We start from the raw sequence: 24,339 nt of genomic DNA, 5'->3' as shown, positions 1-24,339 counted from the left end.
TAGTCTTCAAACTCAGCTGAGCATTAATTGCTACCTACAAAGCCTTATTGTATCCCTCTTGAGCTGTGGAATTTTTCCATAACAGATGTTTCAAGTTATTTCAACCTCTTAATCTACTAGTTTGTATATGTTACATGGCAAGTAACAGTTGATTGATTCTGAGTCTTAGCATAAAGTAAACTTAAAAATTTTTTTTGTATTAACAGAGGAATCTTATTATATATATAGCTCTGATAAACTGGCTCATGATCTTCAGTCTGTTTTCGTTGCTGCATAACTGGATAAGGTGTGAAGGAAAAACAAAAACAAACAAAAAACCTCCTGATTTGGAAGACTTAGCTGAACCTATCTTTGGAAACAGAATCAATTAAACGTGTATGTGTTACTTGGACTAAATACAACATAAACCCATACAAAATGGTAGTTCAAGCATCTCAAGTTTTTTAGAGAATGTTAGAATCTATTGTCTAAATTGTCTATTGTCCTCTTTGGAAAAATCCAAAGTCATTGGGTCTTACAAATTATTTGGATAATTTTTCTTCCAAAATGAAAAGAGATGATGATTAGTCAGATGCAGTAGATAATTTGGTCAACATTTAAATAAGCAGTAAATAGCCTACATATTAACTGTCATAAAGTAAACGTTTAAAGGCACTGTGTTGAAATATGTGCATTTTAAGGAGCATTCAGAGTTTAACTTATAAAATCCTGTTGAAATCAAAGAAATTCATACAGGCTTACCCCATATAGATTATTGTACGAAAACATGAATACTGGGTCCTCCAAAACATTTCACTTTCTATATATCCTATATATGGATGTACACATGACTTTCTGCTCTTAGAGGCATGCTTCCTCTCTTCTGTTTTGCACAAGACTAGGAGAACAGGAGCATTTTATTTTCAGAATTTCTTCACACTTTTCCTTGAAAAAATAATGGGAAGTATACTAAAGAGAGAAGATAGTGTGTTTCAGTCAGGGTTCTTGGTTGCAAGCAGGTGACTCTGGCTGTGGTTAGCTGAAAAGAAACATAGTAAAAGGAAGTTGGGAAGGACTCTACAATTCAATAATAAAAAGACAATCCAATTTAAGCAATGAGCAAAGGATCTGAATAGACATTTCTTTAAGGGAGATACACAAATGGCCAATAACACAGAAAAAGATGCTCAGCAGCATTAGCCATTAGGAAGATGCAAATCCAAACTTCAGTGAGATGCCACTTCACACCGACTAGCGTGGCTAGATTTAAACTAGATAGTAAGTGCCCACTAGGATGTGGAAACATCAGACCCTCATATGCTGCTGTTGGGAAACAAACAAATTGAAAGATCCACTACGCTTTTGTGTGCCATACATTAGGACTACAAGGCAAATTCCTGTAGACTTAGTTTGATTTCCGAGCAAGTTTATGCGATGCTAAAAAGGTTGAGATTTTAGATTTGATTCCCATTACTGATTTCATAATCAGTTACCTTGTCTTCTACTATTCGACTCAGCGGTCTCACAAATTATTTCTCTAATGCCAAGGAAAATCAGGTGAAAGAGTACATGGATTATTTATTGCAAAACCATCTTGACCTTAGTGGAGAGATGGAGAGAGAGAATTCAGATTATAGACCTTGCTGATATGGGATTAGTCTTCAGTAAAATACTCATGTACCTAACTTTGTGTAACAATCTAAGGTAACTAGATAAACGTCATCATTAAAGTCAAAATTTTTACCTTATATTCTTCAGTTTTTAAAACCTTATGAAATATTTGAAAAGACAGTTAATGTAGTTCATAATTCTAATCCCACTTCAGCCTCCCAAGTAGGTGGGACTACAGGTGCCCGCCACCACGCCCGGCTAATTTTTTTGTATTTTTAGTAGAGACGGGGTTTCACCATGTTAGCCAGGATGGTCTCGATGTCTTGATCTCCTGACCTCGTGATCCGCCTGCCTCAGCCTCCCAGAGTGCTGGGATTACAGGCGTGAGCCACTGCGCCCAGCCTAGGATGCCTTTCTGAGTGTAAGAATATGTGTTAAAAGTCATTGTAGATTAGTGAATGTTGAGTTTTCTTCCTGAGGATTCATTTATATCAGGATTTTATTCCGCTTCGCTTCAGGTAACACATTTCTGCAGGAATGCTGTAGAAATGATGCTGTATTCTTTTCACTGGAATAGATTGGGAAGCATATGATGTTTGTCCTATTACTAATGCTGTTAATTTTGGTCACGTGGTTAAGATTGTGTCTGACAGTTTTCACCACTGTAAAGTTACCATTTTTCCCTCGGTAATTCATCTATTTATAGGGCGGTACCTTGAGACTGTACATATTCTGCTACTCCCAAATTTTTACCCACTAGTTTTGGTATTTATTGATTATTATTAAGATGGCTGCCAAATGGTGGTTTCTAATTCCATCATTTGTTCTACAATTATTAGTTGGCTTTCTACAGAAAGGCCAATGATGTCCTTCTCACTTTGTTATTTACATCACTAAATTCATAGATTCTTAGGTATTAAGTGATTTATAAGCAATTACTATAATTATTTTTGATGCTTACATTATCCCAGATTTGGCCAGTGGGAGCCTCTTTAAGCTGACTCCTGTGTCCTTCTGTCATGCCCCCATCATTCTTTGAGCACTTCTTGACTTTCCAGCACAAGATGTTTCAGACTAATTTTGTGCTAGAGCTACTCCAGCTCTAGTATCAGCCATTTCTCCAAGGATGCTAATTTCGGTTTTAAGTTGAGGAAGGAATCTTGTATCTTATGCTGACTTTCCCAAATAATATTGACATATGAAACATCGAAGTTCCTTTAAAAATGTTAGAAATACTTTAACTTGTTCTCTTGTTCACTAAGTTTCCTTTGTGTGTTTGGGGCTAGATACTTCCAATATAAATGAAATTTAACTCCAATTCACATTTCAAAACCAGTGTTAAAGTAATTGTTACAGACAAATACTATAGATGTACAGAATGGGCTGAAACCTAGGAATTGAAGAAACATTTGAGAAAGAAGTAGGATTTAAATAAATAGAAAGGAGCAGGGAGGACATTAGATTCAGGGGTACAGAATGAGCAAAAGTATAGTACTAGGCATAGGCATGTCTTATTAGGAAGTTTTGATGAGCCTGACTAATGGGTGGAGAGAATAATGTTGATCATTAGTGAGTGAGTGGGAGCTAGTTTATTGGAAGCCTGGATTCCAGGCAGTCTGATTTAGAACTTATCCCTCAAGCAGTGGAGAGTCCTTAAGTTTTTGGGCTGGGTAGTCATAAAGAATATGTTTTAGGAAACTTGATATGATGTTATTATTGCAGAATAGATTGAAAACCAGAAGACAAATTAGGGAATTCTTAATTAAGTATAAGGCAGTAAAAATACAAATAGAAAGGAATGAGTACACAGGAAAGTAATTTGGAAGGAAGAAATAATATGTTGAATCAGGATCACTGGAAGACTGGGAAACTGAAAGAAATGGGAAACTGCTGATTTTTATAAGAGAAAGAAAACAAAAATAAATTGCAAACAGAAACTCAAAGAAAAAAGAGGTTTACTGATATTGGGATTTTTATGTAATCATTTAAAAATAATGATTGACTAAAAGCCATAGAACTACTCTGTAACTTTTTATACAAAAGAATATAGTTGAAAATTGATGATTTGGAGCTATAGAATATGGTAATTGTTAGACGCAGTAATGCTTGCTGAATTTTCTAACACTGTTAGAAATAGGCATTTCATAATCACTTTCATTTTCATAGTTTTAGATTTATAAGGAAATAGAAACTTGTTTTGGTTTGATATGCATTAGTAAATTCAACCACACTACCAGTCTCAAATCAAATCTCTGAACTGAGATCCAGATTCCTGATTGTTTTGAATGGTATGGGTTTTGTTGGCATTTGTGGGTGAGAAATTTGTTTTTAAGTGTAGCATCTGATTCTTCTGGTGTTATTGAAATTTACATTCCCATCTTTAGAGAAAAAAATTAGTTTTAACTTCAACTTTGTCTAAAGAAAAAACCCTCACAAACTAAGAACTGCACTATATAAGATATTGAAATCATCAAATATTGTGATCAAGACATTCTTTGGCATATGCTGAGAGATGAAAATAAAAGGTACCTGGGTCCAATCATTGTACCTGAAGTGAGAATGCATTTTCCTGAATAAATATTTTTTCATTTCATTAATTTTTACAATCAAACATTTAGGTCTTAACTAGACCATCCTTCTTCATGGATAGAGCAAGAAAATGACACAGGTTTGTTCTCTCTCTAGCTACTGTGTCTTCAGGTTTTCTGAACTGGCGTGAATTCTAGCAGTTACATCTGAAGACTGAACCTCATTCTAGCCATAGGTTTGTTTATTTGTTCATTAATAAGTTAACATATGAACTTCCTAATTAAAATTTGTTGAAAGAAATTATTATATGAGGTAATGTATTAACCATATAATGTGTTGGAGTAGTGCTGGGTGACTGTCATAATTTCTGCTGGTACAGTTTACAAAAAGGAAAATAAAGTTAGTTCTTTTTGTTGGGAAAGAAGATTTCATGTTATCTGTGTTTGCAGGCTTTCTGGCTCATCTGCTGGAGGAATCCTTGCTGCGGGGGTGTTTTCATTTTCTCGTCTAACATGGCAGTGGTCCATTGCAGCAGAGGTTTTTAGCTTAAACAATCTGTTTGTGGGGCTGCTTATGGCTCTTACTGTACATTTTGAGGAAGCAGCAACTGCTAAGGAGAGATCAAAGGTAACCTATTTTGATCAAAGTGAAATCAGTTTTTGTTTTAATTTTTAGACAGATGTATTTCTTTTTAATGTTGGCTTAAATACCATTTATCTATTCTGATTACTGTCAGGATAATCTGGCATGTTGAGAGAGAAAATGATCTCAGTCTTTTTTATTATGGATGGAACCACAATAGCCCTTATAAAACATGGCGCTTTTCTTCCCTCAGAGTTTAAAAGTTTTTTGGAGAGTGAGAGGATTATGAAATCCCCTGTGTGTCCCGTGGGAAAGATAGGCTTGTTGGTTAATTCACCATCATTTATTTGTGTATGTTATCAGAAAGTGCCAAGTTCTAGACTGGCCCCCTTAAATTAGGATACATTGACTCGCTCTTTAATTGCCAAAAAATGTTGAATTTGTAATTTACTTAACTAAGAGAAAAGTATCAAATGTAAACCATGAAGTAGTTCAGAAGAAATTACAATGAATTTTAAGGTAAACACTATCATCAGAATCACTTGACATGTAAAAGAACCCTATCTTCTAAGAACCTACAGTCTATACACTGGGAAATGCCAAATCATCTTAGTATAGGCAGCTTTGTGTTGTTAAAGAGTGTAGAAACAAAAGAACATCATGGTTTATATGTGGTTTTCTGTGATGCTATTAGAGGGGTTTTTTTGGCTTAAAAAATGTCTGATTATGTTAAAATATTCAATAGACTTTCTATGAGAAGGCACACTGTTCAGGTTCAGGTATAGGGACAACTGCAATGGGGTTTTGTAGTAGGGGAAAGAAATCAGGCTCAACTCCAAATAGGAAAAGTGGGAATTTATAGCCAAGGAGCAGGGTGGGAGTCAGTGGATGGAAAATTACTGAGAGGAAACATCAGGGTAAAGTGACTGAATTCTTGCTGAAAGCAAGCCAGGGTGATCAGACATCACCTAAGGAATGGTAGTGGATGAAGAACTTGATCAGATATTGAGGATGAGGGTTCTGGCTAAACTGACTAGACAGGATTGATGCTAAAACTGGACAATGCAGAGATGAACATGGAAACTCAAAAGTCAGGACCTAATTGGGAAGAGTTTAGAGGAGCCTGACTTGAGTTTGGTCAAAGGAGAGAATCTTTGCCAATTATGAAACTAACACATGTTGAAAAAACTGAAAAACACCACCCAGAGATAACCAGGTTTCTAAACAAAACAGACTATATTTCATTTGCTTAATAGGAGAAAAAACAATTGCTGAATTTCAATTATAGATTTAATTGAATAAGCATTACACAATACCCTATTACTATTACAACTTACCTGTTTATCATACAGGATTTTCTAAAAGTTGGTTTGAAAACAGTTATTTAAGATCAAACTGTAATTATTTGATGAACATGGAAAATATTAACAAAAATAATAGTAACAAATATTAGTGATTATTTAAAAAAAGTATAACTGCTTGCATCTTAGAGGTTGATTTTAACCTAACTTAGGATACAAATGCTTGGTTTTAATATAAAAATGGCTTTTTGTTATTGTTCTTAGAGTGTTAGGTGAATTTTTTTCTTAATTTTTTAATATTTATTTTCAGATAGCTAAAATTGGTGCTTTCTGCTGTGGCCTTAGCTTATGTAACCAGCACACAATAATACTCTATGTATTGTGCATAATACCTTGGATTCTCTTTCAACTTTTAAAAAAGAAGGTAGGTTTTTGAGTTTTGTGAAAATAAAAATGTACAATATTTTACTTAGGTTTTATATAACATTTTTATCATGAGAAAATTTCAGACTTTAATTTTTCTTGGGTTTCATGTAAAGCATAAATAACCCTAGGGCCTAACAATATTGACTGAAAAAAATAGGATTTACAAAAATTATGCGGTATTGATTGCAGTGGCATCTGGCCTGTTCCATAATTTTGTGACTGATTCTGAATAGCATCTCGATGAAAGTAGGCTGAAAGGACTTAAAGCAACAATATAAAATTTTCTTAATTATCATTTTATACATTCTAAGACACAGAGTGGTGTGCCATCATACTTCATTTATTTAACTGTGTGCCGAGTCCTTGCCCTGTGCCATATGCTTGCTCCAGGTGCTGAAGAGTCAGCTCTCAACAGACATCACTGCTATTGTGAACTAAATAATAAAATCTCGGGTAACAGTGTTGTTTTCTCAAAATAGATTCCCTAGAATTAAAAAGGATTTATTGTTATTTCTTCTCTGAAAGAAAAAAAAAATGATTGTTAATTAAAATGGCAATATAAAGCAACATAGGAAAATTACTTCATTAGGCAATGAGAGATTTAGGTACCCAGAGGTTAAAGTAGTCGATATACAAAGCCAGCACTAGAGTCTTTTTACCTTATTGTTTGTTTGTGTACAAACTCAGCTTTACTTATCCTTTTATTATTTGTTCATTATACCCAGCTATAATCAGAATTACAATAGAAAACATATAAAACAAATAAAATTATTATCTAGAGATAGGGAAATAATTATACCAAAGCTTTAGATAGCTTTATTTACTGTGCTTGAACACATTAGCTTCTTAACAGTAAAGCAAAAAGGGTAACATGGAGGTTATAAAATTTTTATGATGTGATTAAAAAGTAAGTAAAAGGGGCTGGGTGCGGTGGTTCACGCCTGTAATCTTAGCACTTTGGGAGGCCAAGGCAGGTGGATTGCCTGAGCTCAGGAGTTCGAGACCAGTCTGGGCAACACAGTGAAACTCTGTCTCTACTAAAAATACAAAAAAAAGTAGCCAGGCGTAGCAGTGTGCGCCTGTAGTCCCAGTTACTTGGGAGGCTGAGGCAGGAGAATCGCTTGAACCCAAGAGGCGGAGGTTGCAGTGAGCCGATATCGTGCCACCACACTCCAGCCTGGGTGACAGAGCAAGACTCTGTCTCCAAAAAATAAAAATAAAAATAAAAAATAAAATAAAATGAGTAAAAGGGAAACATAGCAGTTGACAGGAAAGAACTTTTCGTTGGCACTGAATTTTGTGAAGTCAATCATGTAGGTCCTTATGTAAAGCTTATTAAACGGCATAACAAGCAGTGTCTTTAACAGTGGTTTTATAGTGTATATAGTAAGTTCTTTATATGGCCTTTTATTATATAAACGCTTGATTAAAAATGGAGGTATGAAATATAACTCAGTGAATCTTTTCTTTGGAATACAAGAAAGAGGCCCAAATATTTCTCTTGTGAATCAGTGGGGGTGGATGGATTCATCTCCCTCTAATATCAGTCATCTTAGCCAGGCTTCTAACCTGAACAGACATCAGAGGGGTGCATTCTCAGCACATATTTCACGTTAATTGATTGAAAGGAGAGACATGTAGTTTCTGTAGAACATGGAGGATTCAGAGTTGATAATTTTGGAGCCTGGACTAAGGGCCTGTTTTCCCTGTACTGAGGTAAGCTACAGAGAGTGATGAAATTGTGAGAACTGTGACTCTTTATTTCCCATTAGTTAAAAAGCAGAGGCTAGAAAATAAGGCCTACCAATGAAGTAACAGGGTAGTTGGATCTCACTGTGAGGTGATTTGAGACAGAGCAGAAAGTCCTGAGTCAGTTGGTTTCAACCCTGGCTGCTTACTTATCTGAGAAACTTTTTAAAAGTTCGTGTTTGTTTGTGTGTATATATACACAGATGTACCTATGTATATAGTAATGTAGGTACATATGTGTATGTGTATCTATATGTACATATATACATGGGGTGTGTGTGTATATATATATTTATTTATTTATGCTAAAACTTGATTCTACCCCCCAAATAATTCTGATATAAATGATCTGGGGTGAGGCCCAGACATCAGTATTTTTAAGAAGTTCCCCAGGTGATTTTAATGTGCAGTTAGGATTAGGAACCACTTATTCCCCAACTCTGCAATAGCTCTTATGCAATTGTCTCCCTGTTTATTTTTCACACAAAAGGAAAATTCTGCAGCAACTCATCTTACCAATCTAAATTCAACTTTATAATATGCAGAAACTGTGCAAAAATAAGCATTTACTTTCTTTAAAACTAATTTTAAGAATAGCAAAGGCATGTTGTTAGATTAGTTATTTCTTACACTCCTTTCATGCCATCATTTTTTTGCATCTCATTACTGCTATAGAAATCTCAAATGAAATCAGTACTGTAATAAAACACTTCATTTTCAATTACGAATGTTTATTTGAAAATGCTAATGTAAATCAACTGCTTGTTCTACCTCTGGTGAATGTGAACCTTGATTCTTATATTCATTCTCACTTATGAATTTCTCTTTTTTGTAAAGGAAAAAATTGGCAATTTCCAAATACGATATTTGTGAGAGAACACCTCTCCCAGTTACTAAAGTAAGCAGTATTTGAATCTTGGTTCAGATATACAGGAATTGATTGAATATACCAGAATTCATATTCTTTTGGATTTAATATTTGTAAAACTTTGCCAATATTGTCCTTTAAGAAAAGTATTTTACAAATGAGAAATATGTTTTCCCAAATAAGGTATATGAAGCAGCATTTTTATAACAACTAATTTTCTTTAATTAGGGGAAATTAATTGTAAATTGAGGGGGGAAAAAAGCATTTGAATGAGCTTGGAGTTTATATAAAAGCTAGTTGCATTTATGCCAACATTGAAATGTTCAAAACCCTTGTTGAAAGAATTGTCAACGTATAATCATAATAATATATATAGTTGAAGTCTACTCCTAATGATGATGACGAAGTGAATTGGTCTTAGAATTGTATTTTGGGCATATTCAAAATCAGCCAAACAACACATAATCACTTCCAAGCAGGTTATCTTAGCCGTGCAATGCTGCTTGTCATGACATGGTTTTAAATGTAAGTGATGCAGTAAACATGATACTCATGAGCCTTTGCTAATATTATTTGCTTCACTCAGCTTTCACCTGCCATGCAAAGGAGTTCAGGCTGATGCAATTTTCTAGTAATCCATAGTAATCAGAAGGTTTAACATAGTATTCTGTGGTGACTTAATATAAATTGGGAGATCAGCTCTGAGTAAACATATTTGGTGTTTTCCTTGATATGTTCTTGAAGTTCCAGGATGAATCTACTAAAATAAACATTGTTTTACCACCCGATGTGCTCTGATGCAGGAACTCTCCCTGGGCTCTTTGTTGAAGTTGAGCCTGTACTTCTCTGCTGGTTTGCTGCCCTATATCCACCTTCCCATCTCATCTTACCTTAATCACGCCCGGTGGACCTGGGGAGACCAGACAACGCTGCAAGGATTTTTGACACATTTTCTCAGGGAAGAATATGGAACCTTCAGCCTGGTAAATTCAGATTTAAAGCCCTTCTAAGGAAACAAGTGGCAAAACTTCAGTGTTCTACCTGGGCCTTGATTAAAAAAAACAATATTTATCAGTGACAGTGGATCAGATTTTTATTTTGGTTATTTATGTAACAAACTTGCCCCTTGGAATAGGGCCTTTGATATATGTTAGAGAAAAGTTGGAATCACTTAATTTAACATCATGTAGTTGTATATCCTGAATATACTTTTTAGGATAGCAATCATTAAAAAGTCTTCCACCTACAGTTGAAGAATTTCAGTCTTGTTAGCAGTGAGTCACTATGGGCAATTGATCTGTGAATAAAACTATTTGGAAAAGATCGAAGGAAAAAAAAAATCCTCCATTTAAAAAATTTTCTTTGACCAAACCACTTCTTATTATTTATTTTTTTACATATTTCATGAACAGTGTTTATGTTAGTATCTAGTTTTTAAAACTCAAGACATATCTGTAAATGCCTCATAAGATATGAGTTCACTAAATGGAAACAGTGTGCTCCAAAGAAGTTGAAAAGGCCTTGCTTTTCCTAAGACATATTAAGGGAACACACTAAATATAGTCACAGTAAAGATAATCTGAAAAATGAAAGGATAAGCAGAAGATTTTTTATTTTCATATAGACAGTTATATCAGGTTTTTCTTTCTTGGTTTGTCCTTTTGTGTCCTACTTAAGAAGGCAAGTCTCAGAAGAGTATGTAGTATATAATACCACTTATACAGAACTCTAAACCATGCAAAAACTAAACAATCTATTGTTCAAGGGTACATACAAAAGTAGTAGAACTATGTATTTATAAAAAATAGGGAAATAATTAACACCAAATTCAAGGTAGTAGTTACTGCTGTGGGATAAGGGAGAAAAAGTCTTTGAGGGCTTTGTGAGATACCTTATGATCTTGATTAGGTTTTGTTTCTTGAATGATGGATCTGTAGATTTTTAAAAAGCTCTTTGACCCTTAAAGATGTATTATATATGTTTTTTGTATGTAGGAGATGTTTCATAATAAAATAGAATAATAAAAAGGAAAAATATTAATTATTTTGACTTAGAGAGTTTGATACTTTACATTTATATTCTGCTTTACTTATTTTGGTTATTCCATAAAAATATTGTCTGAAGACCATTCTAGATTTGAAATTTATATAATTCATACATAATTGTGAAATTAAAGATGAACAGGTTGTAATGAATTTTAATCAAAGTGCTCATAAAGAGCTTAAGGAAAGTCTATCATGGAAGTATAAAAAGGTTATTAATTTATTAACATGTAAATCATTTTTGCTGGAATAGTTCAACTGATTTCCAACAATTATTATTATTATTATTATTTTATTTTATTTTATTTTATTTTTTTTTTTGAGACGGAGTCTCCCTCTGTCGCCCAGGCTGGAGTGCAGTGGCGCGATCTCTGCTCACTGCAAGCTCCGCCTCCCGGGTTTACGCCATTCTCCTGCCTCAGCCTCCGGAGTAGCTGGGACTACAGGCGCCCGCCACCATCGCCCGGCCAGTTTTTCGTAGTTTTTAGTAGAGACGGAGTTTCACCGTATTAGCCAGGATGATTTCGATCTCCTGACCTCGTGATCCGCCCGTCTCGGTGTCCCAAAGTGCCGGGATTACAGGCTTGAGCCACTGCGCCCACCGCTTTTTTTTTGTTTATTTTTTGAGACAGAGTCTCACTCTGTCGCTCAGGCTGGAGTGCAGTGGAGTGATCTCGGCTCGCTGCAACCTCCATCTCCTGGGTTCAAGTGATTCTCCTGCCTCAGCTTCCTGAGTAGCTGGGATTATAGATGTGCACCACCATGCCCCGCTAAGTTTTTGTATTTTTAGTAGAGACGGAGTTTCACCATGTTGACCAGGCTGGTCTCGAGCTCCTGACCTCGTAATCCGCCCACCTCAGCCTCCCAAAGTGCTGGGATTACAGGTGTGAGCCACCGTGCCCAGCCTGCCAATTATTACTTCTAAAATTCTTCCTAAACGATGTCCAAATTAGTTTTCACTGACTTCTCTTTAAAAATTCAATAAGACTCTGAACTAAAGACTTTGAGTGAAGAGAAATGATACATTGTACATTTAAAACCTGTATCTTTTAGACATACACACAGCCAAAAAGCATATGAAAAAGTGCGCAATATCACTAATCATTAGAGAAATGAAAGTTGGAACCACAATGAAATACCATCTTACACAAGTCAGAATGGTTATTATATGAAAAAGTCAAAAAACATACTGGTGAGGTTTTGGAGAAAAGAGAATGCTTATACACTGCTAGTGGGAGTGTAAATTAGTTCAGCCATTGTGGAAAGCAATGTGGCGATTTCTGAAAGAACTTGAAACAATTACCATTCAACCCAGCAATCCCATTATTGGCCATATATCCAAAGGAATATAAATTGTTCTGCTATAAAGATACATACACACATATGTTCATCACAACACTATTCACAATAGAAAAGACATAGAATCAACCTAAATGCCCATCAACAGTAGACTGGATTTTTAAAAATGTGGTACATATACACCATGGAATACTACACAGCCATAAAAAAGGAATGAGTTAATGTCCTAAGTGAACTAATGCAGGAACAGGACACCAAATACCACATGTTCTCATTTATAAGTGGGAGCTAAACATTGAGTACACATGAACACATGTGTACTTGAGGGCAGAGGGTAGGAGGAGGGAATGGATAAAAATAAACTACCTATTGGGTACTATGCTTATTACCTGGGTGATGAAATCATCTGTACACCAAACCCCCTTGACATGCAACTTACCTATGTTACAAACCTGCTCATGTACCCCGGAACCTAAAATAAAAAAAAATTTTTTAAGAAAACCCATGTCTTTTAAGTCAAGATTGTTAAAATACAATAGCCTAATAAAGCTTCAGTTTAATGCTTATGCAAATAAACGTTGGTCTTTTGTGTTTAGGCCAAATCTGAAATAGGATCCAGTATGTCTGAAATATTGCTGTGAGTATGAAATATTTGAAACTATTTTAAAATGAATTCTCTATTAGTTCCTTTAAGTGATTTTAGGGATTTCTGAGTTCATCTCTTTGTAACAAAGTATGTCTGAGAAGTAGTTTTTACCTCTACAGTTGACAGTTGTTTGTATTTATAGTTGTGCCTCGGTATCCATGGGGTATTGGTTACAGGAACTCCTGAGGATGTAAAACTCCATGGGTGCTCAAGTCCTGATATAAAATGGCATAATATTTGTATATAACCTGTGTACATCCTCTTGTATACTGTAAATCATCTCTAGATTACTTATCATACTTAGTACAATGTCAATGCTGTGTAAATCGTTGTTATGCTGTATTGTCTAGGGAATTATGACAAGAAAAAACATCTGTATATGTTTGTGCAGACAGTTTTTTCCCCAAAGTTTTTTGATTTAAGGTTAGTTGAATCCACGGAGGCAGAACCCATGGAGGCAGAGGGCCAACTGTACTCTCAAATATTTTTAGCACCTCCTTCAATAAGATAGAGCTTAAAATGAGCAATAAACACAACGGTGAATATTAGAATACTATATAGAGTATTTATAGAATGAAAATGTTTCAACCTTCAATTGAACCACTGTTTTCTTGTTATTTTGGTTTTTAGTATTTTAGAGCTTAATTTATATAATGTCTCCTATGACTTCCTTAGGCTATCCTTGCCATAAGCTCTATCTTTGGCTTCCGTATTTTTAACATCCAACCTTATTAGAGCTGGCTTAAGCAAATATATTTTCATCTATATTATTTAATAGTGTTCTTTGAAAACTGGGTTAATATTTGCTTTAAAACCTACAGATTAAGACAAGTGGAAAGATATCCATACCAACCTGATACAAAATTTTGGAAGAAAATAGGTTTCTACAACACTGAAGTGATGTCCTAACTAATTACTAATTTGGAACTCTTGGGGCTGTTTGGAAAAAACTGTGAGGAGAATATTTCAACTTTATACGTGAGGCAGTTTATGAGTTCTCACAATTTCGGTGTAATTTACTTACTAGCTTGCTTTCTTCCAGCCATCCTTCCTTCCTTTCTGTTTAAATGACTTCTTTTTTCTACTTCAAAAAAGGTACATAATCTTTATAGAAAACTTAGAAAATACAGGTAAGCAAAAATAAGAAAATTAAAACTACCTATAAATCCAATGTGCAGAGATAACCACTATTAATAATCTGTTAATATTTTGGACTACATTTTTCTAATATTTTTAGGATTTTTGTTTCTTTTTAAAAGTAGGATCATAGTAAACATACTGTTTCATTAGCCTGCTGTTTTCTACTTTACATTATATCTTGGAAATATCTCCCTGCCATCAGTTACTTTCACATAACCTTTTGATGGTTCTCACCATTGATTTTAAGTATTTCTTTTTATGTGTGAGACTTTTGTGGCTTTCTCATTTTCGCTGGGAGAATGTAACAAGAAGCTCAGTTTTCTTTTCAAAGATAAAGATGGCACTAGGTGCAGTGGCTCATGCCTGTAATCCCAGCACTTTGGGAAGCCAAAGTGGGAGGATCGCTTGAGCACAGGAGTTTGAGACCAGCCTGGGCAACATAGTGAGACCTTGTCTCTGCAAAAAAAAAAATGTTTTTTGAGATGGAGTCTTGCCCTGTCACCCAGGCTGGAGTGCAGTGGTGAGATCTCTGCTCACTGCAACCTCCGCCTCCCGGGTTCAAGCGATCCTCCCACCTCAGCCTCCTGAGTAGCTGGGATTACAGGTACGTGCTACCACACCCAGCTAATTTTTGTATTTTTAGTAGAGACAGGGTCTCGCCATGTTGGCCAGGCTGTCTCAAACTCCTGGCCTCAAGTGATCCACCTGCCTTGGCCTCCCAAAGTGCTGGGATTACAGGAGTGAGCTAACACAACCAGCCTACAAAACATTAAAAAAAAAAAAAAAAAAAAAAAATTAGACAGGCATAGTGGTATGCACCTGTAGTCACAGCTACTCAGGAGGCTGAGGTGAGAGGATCACTTGAGCCCAGGAGGTCGAGGCTGCAGTGAGTCCTCATCGTACATGCCACTGTACTCCAGCCTGGGCAACAGAGTGAGACCCTGTCTCGATAAATAAATAAAATAAAGATAAAGACAGTCATATGTCATATCAATGTCTCTGAGCTTTCATTTTATTCTGCTTTGCTCCATGCAGGACTCACTGCCTGCTCTTTTCTATCTACCTTCCAGAGATTGTTATAGTATTAAGGATAGCTGTTATATTTTGCCTTAGCAAACCCTACATGAACTCCAAAGAACGCTAGAGAGTAATCCTAGACCATATGTCTAACTATTATTAGTTGCACGTAAAAGTCATCTATTGAGACCCTTAACGGCCTCCTTCACATTAAAATAGTAGCAGGCTGTATACCCAGAAAAAAAGACTTGACAAAAGTGATGACCACTCACACCCACACTTTTGTGTGGACCAAGTCGTCATGTAGAATGAAGGCATAATCTTAGCACTCCCTGAATGAGAATTTCTAGTCTTTAATTGTTTCAGGTGGGCAGGAATGTTGAAAAAGGCAACTGATAATTAACTTATGAGAAAATCCTTCAAAATGATAGAAGCTAATCATCTACCCTTTTCCAGTCAAGCAAATTAAATTTTTTCCCCATGCATATCTCTAAATTGCAATCCTGTACAAGGAAATTATTGAATCTAACCTTAGGCAGTGACCATCTTTTAGCGCTTACACTTAAGCAATAGATCTCCAAGAATTAATTTTGAGACTGACTTCATTCCTTTTGAAGAATGGTTTGAACTGGGCCTCATGCTGGAATCAATTTTTCAAGTGTATTTGAAAATGAGTAAGGACGTCTTCTCATAGTAGATGAGTCTTCATTAGTAAAATACACATTGTATGGTTTCCATAATTATGGTATCACATTTTCTCCAGTAAAATTGCCGGTAGGGAGAAGAAAGTTATTTGAGATGATGTATAGAGTCATTTCTTTTTTAAAAATTGGAGACAGCTAGAGCAGAAGCTATTTTAGAACTCACATAATAACTTAAAATGCATAGGAGTTAATGGAAAAATTTAGTTTATTTGTAGGAAAAAGAATAATACATTTCTCTGAGATTGCTTAAATGTTTTTTGAACCAAAACAAATGATATAGAAAACAAGGAAACCATTTAAGGAAAAAGATAACCCACAAAAGAATGGCTGGGAATTCTCTCTCATGGCCTTTATTTTCTTCATATTAGATCTCCAGAAAGCTACTTGAATTAATTTTGTTATTAGTTGCGAAATCACTAGAGGCCATGTCTACACTGCCAACAGAAAAAAGTTCAGAAATTCATTTCAAACAGCTTCCTATCAAACCAGTCGCGGATATTCTATGCAGTATACCAATATCAAAAATACAGAAAAATTATTTGTCCTGATTCTATTCCAAATTAAGTAAGTTGGTAACCAAATGTTACCATTGGAAAACATCTTGGAACTATTTAACTCTTTCTATTGCACTTTTTCTTCCAACTTTAAAAGGCACAATTTGAAAATCTGACCCAAGCCCAGTGTATAATCAAATGTATCCTACAAGGAATGTTTTACATGGAATTAATGAAATTTGTTTCCTGCCAACAATAAGTTAGGTTGTTTTTTGCAGTTCTCAAGTAACAAATATGAGGACCGAACTCTCATTCAACATCCAAGCCCTTGCAGTTTGTGCAAATATATGTTTAGCAAGAAAGTAAGTAATACAATTCCTTTTCCTGTTATTTTTCTATGTTCATGAATTGAATTAATGTTTTCAGTATGTCACTGTAGGACATTGCCAGTATTATTTTATACTCCAAATAAATGACTCTCCTAGCTATCTATTAAAATAAATATGTATTGTTTTCTTACTTTTATTCTGATTCTAAATCAATGATTTCAAGAAATTGAGCATTATATTACTAAGTAGGCAGTCATTTGATGTCCTAAACTTCAGGTTTGATTCCTTACTCTGCCATAACCGATTATTATTTCTGATTTTAAAAAGAAGCTATTATTTAAATTCCTCTGATGATAAAAGTAATCCCTGATGACAAAAGAAACCCTGGAAAATGCAGCACTGTAAATCTCCATTAATTTATTCATTTATGATCTAGTCTGTTGAATGTATGTATTTGTATGTAAATATATATTTGTACATGTATCTATAGTTTTGTTTACTTGACACTTAAACATTTTATTGTGAACATTTTTTCATACTATAAAAATACTTAAAATCATTTAAATGTCTATGTAATAGAACATCCTATGACCATAGGAGAATTAATTTAACTGTTCTTCTATTGAGAACTCTTTAGATTGCTTCCACTTTTTCCACTATTATAAGTAATACCAAAACATTTTTATGGATTAATCTTTATTTACATTTCTGGTTATTGCTTAAAGATTTATGCCTGCATGACAAATAACTGAGTCAATGATTATTAATATCTTAAGGCTTCTAATAAAAATATTATCAAATTAACTTTTCTGAAGGATTATACTAACATTTATTGTCATACCACTGCATTCACACCAACATTGAGATTTATTGTTCTTAAATCTTTATTATTTCAAGCATGAAAATATTTGTATTTTGCCTATATTTGATCACTTCTGAAATTTAACAAAATTAGTAGTTTGCATTTCTTCTGTGAATGTTAGCTTTATATCCTTTACTGTGTAGTCCCAAGTTGTAGTTCGAGTTTATTACTATATTTTGGTTGTTTCAACTCAGATTTTAAAAACCGAGATCTCTCTTTGCTTCTAGTTAAAAATGGAAAGTTTTTATAGATCTAATAGTTTAAAGTCCTGTGATATTATATTTGACATTCGTGTATATAAATATTTTAGACATTTTTATTATTTTTTGTAGGGACCGACAGAATCCGTCACTAGTATGGCTTTTTACTGGGATGTTTTGCATTTATTCATTGTTCTTTGCTTGGAGAGCAAATTTAGATATTTCAAAACCACTTTTCATGGGTGTGGTAAGTTTTACTTAGATATATCCTTTGACCAGAAAGTTTGTGAAGAATGTACAAATTTGCATTTCATAAATCTTGTAGAAGAGCAAATTACTTAAGGAATAGTTAAAATTTTATATACATTTTTATAAATCAAAGTTAAATTATTGAGCCAATACAGCTAAGGCCTCTTTTTAGGATAAAAAGAATGCATTGTTTCATTAACACAGTTGTTAAATAGAAAAATGAATGTAAAGTAGATTTAAGTCAGTCATTGTATGTGTGTGTGCTTGCAAATATAGGTACAACTGCATTTCTCCTGGAATTTTTTTAATAGCAAAAGAAATATGAATTATAATTGAGGGCACTTAATAACATATATCCTTATTTCTTACCTACCCAGTCCGAGGCCTAGGCAAAAGAGCAACCGTGTTTCTGTTTTCTGTGGCAGCAGTCTCTGAGATTAGAGTATTTCTTCTACTTATAATAGAATCTCTGTAAATGTCAATAGCTCTTTTTTGACAGCTGAAACTGAGTGGTCTGTGTGTGTGTGTGTTTAGGAAGCCTAATAAATAATACCCTACTTGATCACCTGAGTTCTGAATCAGTTGAGAAACAACGTAACACAGTACAACGGGTGGGAGAATCACTTTTAATCTGGTAATACTGAGATTGGAAAATGTGGCTTATATCTGTAGCAGCATCCCAGAATAGGCAGATTTACCCACTAGTCATAGGCAGTACAGTGGAGGTCTAGCCTCTTCCCATGTCTCCCCCACCCAACTCGTGCCATAGAGATAGACTCTGGACCTGGACAGGTGCTTGCTATGGGTAGCTCACTTCCAGGAGAAAGTGAGAGGAAAAGAAAGGGTGCTGCAGGTCCAGTCCCAGCTCCCAAACTCCCCAGTTGGATAAGTCCTTACATCCTATAGGAGGAAATACGTGAGGGGTCAGAGAGAGGCCAGGACAGTGGAGCTTCTCCCTGTGGAAGGAAATATCAGGAGGAAAGCAAAAGCATTCTCTAACTCCTTCAGCCTGTGTATTACTGGAGTTCAAGACGAAGGCCACAGTATTGAAGTGAATGTGTGGATCTAAAAAGGGAGATGCACTTGTCAAACTGGGAAGGAAGAATGTTTGAAAATAGAAAAATGAAATGACCTGGGCTTGGATTGGGGAAATCAGTTAACAAAACCTGAATGACAATACGTACCACAACTAAATGCAGGCAGTATATTTTAAAAATATATAAGTAGCTGACTGATAGCATAAACTAGTCAACTGGACCTACTGATTGCTTGTCTCTTTCACAGGTGGAACGATTCTGGATGCAGAGCAATGCGGTAGTGGCCGTCCTCGCTGGCATTGGTTTGGCTGCAGTTGTGTCTGAGACTAACAGAGTGCTGAATAGCAATGGGCTTCAGTGTCTGGAATGGCTTTCTGCAATTCTTTTTGTAGTTTACCAAATATATTCTAATTACAGGTAACACATGGTTATTTTTATGAAAAGTAGCTGTCAAGCCAGAGATACCTGAATATTTAGATTCTAACACTTTATTTCATTTTTAACTTCTACTGGTTTTCAGGACTCAAAGTGAGACAGCTTGGTTGAATGCAGTAGTTCTTTAGCTTTTAGGGTTGTTAAACCTCCTGAACCAGAATCTTAGTATGGGCGACGTATGGTTTCAGGCCATTGCAAGCAAGGGTTTAGGTGGTGCATGTAGACTATTTGTATCTTTTTCTCTAAAGAACTCAAGAGATACTTTTAGAATCCCTAGTATAGGTAAAATTCCATGACCTAAAATACCACTTAGATGGAGAGTAAAATGATTTAGGGTTTTTTGTATACCCTAAAATAATTCACTTTATGCTTCCCTTTATGTCCATTTTACTCTGTAGTAGTAAATATTAACTTTTTTTTTTTTTGAGACAAGGTCTTATTCTGTCCCCTAGGCTGGAGTACAGTGGCATGATTGTAGCTTACTACAGCCTTGAACTCCTGGGCTCAAGCAGTCCTCTGCCTCAGCCTCCTCAGTAGCTGGGACTATGAACACATGCCACCATTGGCATGCCTTTTTTCTTTCTTCTTCTTTTTTTTTTTTTTTGTAGAGACAAGGTCTCACTATGTTGCCTAGGCTGGTCTCAAGCAAGCCTCCCTCTTCAGCCTCCCAAAGTGCTGGAATTACAGGTGTGAGCCACTACACCAGCCTTAATTATTTTAAAATTAAGTTCCAAAGTTTCTTAACTCATATATTATTACTATTACATATATTTTTCCAAATCTGTTTAATAACCATTATAATAAGAATCTCAGTCTAACATAAAGATGTCTAAGTCTTAGATTATAGTTCGTTTATTTCTAGCAATATCAAGTACACATTATGGAACTGGAAGAGAGAGTCTCTTAGAATTTTGCTATAGTGAGATTTAACTGGTATTATTTTAAAGGATTAAATTTTCTCTTTTAACTTAACTTTAAAAACCAATGTTCTTACCATTCAACCCTGCAATCTTATTACTGGGTATATACCCAAAGGAATAGAAATCATTCTACCATAAAGACACATGCATGCAAATGTTTATTGCAGTGCTATTCACAGTAACAAAGACATGGAATCAACCTAAATGCCCATCAGTGGCAGATTGGAAAAAGAAAAAGTGGTCCATGTATACCATGGAATACTATGCAGCAATAAAAAGAATGAGATCATGTCCTTTTTAGGAACATGGATGGAGCTGGAGGCCATTATCCTTGGCAAATTAACACAGGAACAGAAAACCTAATACTGCATCTTCTCACTTACAAGTGGGAGCTAAACGATGAGAACTCATGGATACAAAGATGGGGAACAACAGACACTGGGGCCTACTTCTGGGGCCTACTTGAGAGTGGAGGCTTGGAGGAGGAAGAGGATCAGAAAAAAGTAACTATTGTGTACCAGGCTTAGTAACCTGGGTGACGAAATAATCTGTACAACAAACCCTGTGACACGAATTTACCTGTATAACAAATAACACCCACACATGTACCCCTGAACCTAAAATAAAAGTTAAAGAAAAACACACAACATTGTTCTTTATAATACTGGGGTAGAGCTGGTGTTAGGAAGGCCAGCAGGAGGCCTTGAGAGAAGGGGCTGCATGCCCTGGACACAGCATCATCGCTAGCTCAAGCAGGTGCACCAAACTCACAGTGTGTTTCCCAGCCTTTTATCCCAGTCATCTCCTGGCTCAGGCCATTCGGGCAGTCCAGGTTCGACCCCAGACGTGTTTGCACAGGCTAGGTGTTTTTATCTTGTTTTGATTTTTTTCATTTGCCCCAGGGGAATGGAATACGTAGCACCTTTGCTAGATGGCAAAATGTGCCTCATCACTCTGCAACATAGGGAAGCAGGTAGGAAACAGTAATTTTTACATCGATTACAAAGGCAGGGATAGTATTCTGTTCCTAGAGGTGTTCCTTTGCTTTGTAATACTAACCCAGGTATTCAACTTTAGGCTGTGTTTCTCAGCTCCGTCAAATGTAATGGACCTGATAACAACAGAAAGGACATTGCTTGTCTCATTTTTTAATACTAATTACTGTTTTGTCATCTTTTTCTTTTTTCATAGAACGCTCTTAGAACTCATGGCAGTTTTTCTTTGAAGTTAGAAAGTTCACTTCATTCTTGAAAAGGATGAAGTTATTGGCAATAGCAAATAATGCCTGGAGAGAAGTAAACAACTCAAGAAACTCTTCCTCCCCTTGCTTCTCATTGGTCTCATCCCCTAGCGATTTCTTGATCTCCAAAGGCAGAGAGGAACACAGGAGGGGAGAAGTGGAAAGGATCAACCTCTGCATGCAAGGAAATCATACAAATGTCATACAAATTCAAGTCAGAAATGGGCAGATTTCCTTTTGCATTTCTGAAAGTTCCTTTGAGTAAATGGAGTTAACATAAAATTGCCTTAAATTCCAAGTGGAATCAGAAATCTTAATTTCTAAAAAAAAAATTGGATTGCACTTAGGGGGAAAAAGGGCGTGTTCTTGTGTACTGATTCCCTCTTTGTGGGGGTGATTATAAACTCCAGAAGTAAGCAGTAGACTGATTTTTTTTTCAGTTGCACAATTAGCTGCTGCTTATCAGATGATAATATTCTTTCTTCAGATATATGTATTATTTTAGAATATATTGAAACACTGAATGTTTATTGTATGATGGGAAAAGAATGGCATTGAAAATAAGCCTAGTCTTGTTAAAACTGTAGCAAAGTGTTGCTATTTTAATTTTTTTGGACCCTTTTATTTAGCATTTGTGACCAAAGGACCAACTATGTGATCGATAAATTCGCAAAGAACCTTCTCACCTCTATGCCTCATGATGCAATTATCTTACTGAGAGGAGATTTGCCAGGAAATTCTCTCCGTTACATGCATTACTGTGAGGGGTTGAGGCCTGACATTTCATTAGTGGATCAGGAAGTAAGTATATGAAACATATACTTAGAATATAGCAATGATTTAAAAACATGTTTTGGAAAAAACATCTTTTTTAAAATGGTGGGTACCATTTTCATGATCACTGTTAGGTAGAATATATATGACATTTTACATGTTAGGTAGAATATATATGAGCATACTTGTTTTTTTATTTTAACTAATAGCGTAAGTCACACTAGTTGCTTCTCATTTAAAAACATTTAAACTGAATGTTTTAAGAATTAATGTGTTTCATGTTAGATTCATAATATTTTAGGTCTCTCGTTCATGTGACAAACCATAAAAGTGTTCGTTGTATTGTAAATCTATTTTTAAATTGTTATTTTACATTCAGGCCGGGCGCAGTGGCTCACGCCTGTAATCCCAGCACTTTGGGAGGCCGAGGCAGACAGATCATGAGGTCAGGAGAGACCATGCTGGCTAACACGGTGACCCATCTCTACTAAAAATACAAAAAATTAGCCGGGCATGGTGGCACACGCCTGTAGTCCCAGCTACTCCAGAGGCTGAGGCAGGAGAATGGTGTGAACCTGGGAGGCGGAGCTTGCAGTGAGCCAAGATTGCACCACTGTACTCCAGCCTAGGTGACAGAGCGAGACTCAGTCTCAAAAAAAAAAATTGTTATTTTATGTTCAGCTAACTCAACCATTCGAATTTGCCTTGCCCATTGGTCCAGGGATTAAAATAAATTATATTGAATATGAAATAAATCATACTGTAGGTAAGTAAACATTTTACTCAAAATAGAAATTTTTAACTATAATTACGCTATAGAATTGTTATATAAACTTTGTTAATGCTATGACAAAAATACATTAAAAGAGGACTTGTGAAAATTTTGAGGGCTATGAAAACATTTTTTTTTCATTGAAGAACTATTTAAACTGTAAGATTTATTATTTGAGCCATAGATTCGTAAAAGGGAAGAAGCCTGTCTCTGGTGTTTTTAGAGCAGTCATTAGGAAAAGAGAAATTCTTAATCTTAAAAGAATAATATGATGAATTCAGTTGAACAAATTATTAGGCATAGTACTGAATGCATTTTATTGAATTAATGAATAATTATAATTTTTGGAGAAAACTTTGAACAGGTTCGTAAATATACAGTTTTACATTTTAAGAAGCAGTTGCATTTATATTATGGATGCCGATTGATTAATTTGATCTTCAGTCTAGTTTCTGACAAAAGCTAGGTTATTTGTTAATAACGTGGTTCCACACTATGATTTTAAACACTGTTTAGGATGTCAGCTACTGTAGTTGAGAAGCATGGATTAGGAAGTGAATTAGACCTAAACTCAAGTCCTCATTCTGTCACTTCCTGGATGTGTGACTTGGGGCTAATGATTTTTCCTCTCAGAGCTTCTGTTTCCTTATTTATGAAATGTAAGTCATCATTATATAAGTTAGGATGCATTTGAATGCAAGAAACAGAATATCTGACTGAAATTACTGAGTTTTTAGCCTCACATGACGAGCAGTCTGGAGATAGGTGATGTTAGGATCACCTATCTAACATAATATGAGCAGTTCAGGGACGTCAGTTTCTGAGGCAGCTTTTCTGCCATTCTCTTGACTTTTCCCTCCCAGTCACAGGATGGATGCCCAGTTCCAAACATCCAAACATCACTACCTAAAACAAAGCACGGTGCTTCTTCTGGGTGTCTCCCTCTCTCTTTCTATTTACTGGGAATAACATGTGCCCCAGAAGTCCCTCAGCAGACCTCCACTCAGGCCCCACTGACCCATACTGAGTCATATACTCACACCTAAACTGCTCATTAGCAAAGGAGAACGACTAGATTGAAAACATTGCAGCCTGAGCTACCTGATCAAAATCAAGATTGCATTAGTGAAAAAG

General features: G+C 35.5%; 2 protein-coding genes across 5 annotated transcripts in view; both read left to right on the top strand.

The window, feature by feature from the left end:
* Positions 1-24,339, top strand: part of NAA30 (N-alpha-acetyltransferase 30, NatC catalytic subunit) — an 834,104-nt gene that overhangs the window by 41,403 nt on the left and 768,362 nt on the right. The gene's annotated exons all lie outside the window — the stretch shown is intronic.
* Positions 1-24,339, top strand: part of TMEM260 (transmembrane protein 260) — a 64,875-nt gene that overhangs the window by 18,798 nt on the left and 21,738 nt on the right. For 3 of the 4 annotated variants that reach the window (XR_007727676.1, XR_007727677.1, XM_050799724.1), the window contains exons 4-11: positions 4,569-4,746; positions 6,313-6,426; positions 9,849-10,028; positions 12,983-13,023; positions 16,666-16,749; positions 17,911-18,025; positions 19,312-19,481; positions 22,289-22,460. Coding sequence is in view for 2 of the 4 variants with exons in the window: in XM_050799724.1 (XP_050655681.1) it covers positions 4,569-4,746; positions 6,313-6,426; positions 9,849-10,028; positions 12,983-13,023; positions 16,666-16,749; positions 17,911-18,025; positions 19,312-19,481; positions 22,289-22,460 (1,054 nt within the window). In the remaining 2 variants the exon portion in view is untranslated. The remainder of the gene's footprint in view (positions 1-4,568; positions 4,747-6,312; positions 6,427-9,848; positions 10,029-12,982; positions 13,024-16,665; positions 16,750-17,910; positions 18,026-19,311; positions 19,482-22,288; positions 22,461-24,339) is intronic. The other variant, XM_050799725.1, reaches the window with a different exon arrangement.

This window comes from Macaca thibetana, chromosome 7 (genome assembly GCF_024542745.1).
Source record: "Macaca thibetana thibetana isolate TM-01 chromosome 7, ASM2454274v1, whole genome shotgun sequence".
In the NCBI taxonomy this organism is placed as follows: Eukaryota; Metazoa; Chordata; class Mammalia; order Primates; family Cercopithecidae; genus Macaca; species Macaca thibetana.
The sequence above is the reverse complement of the archived record's forward strand: the minus strand, read 5'-3'. Positions and strand labels throughout refer to the sequence as shown.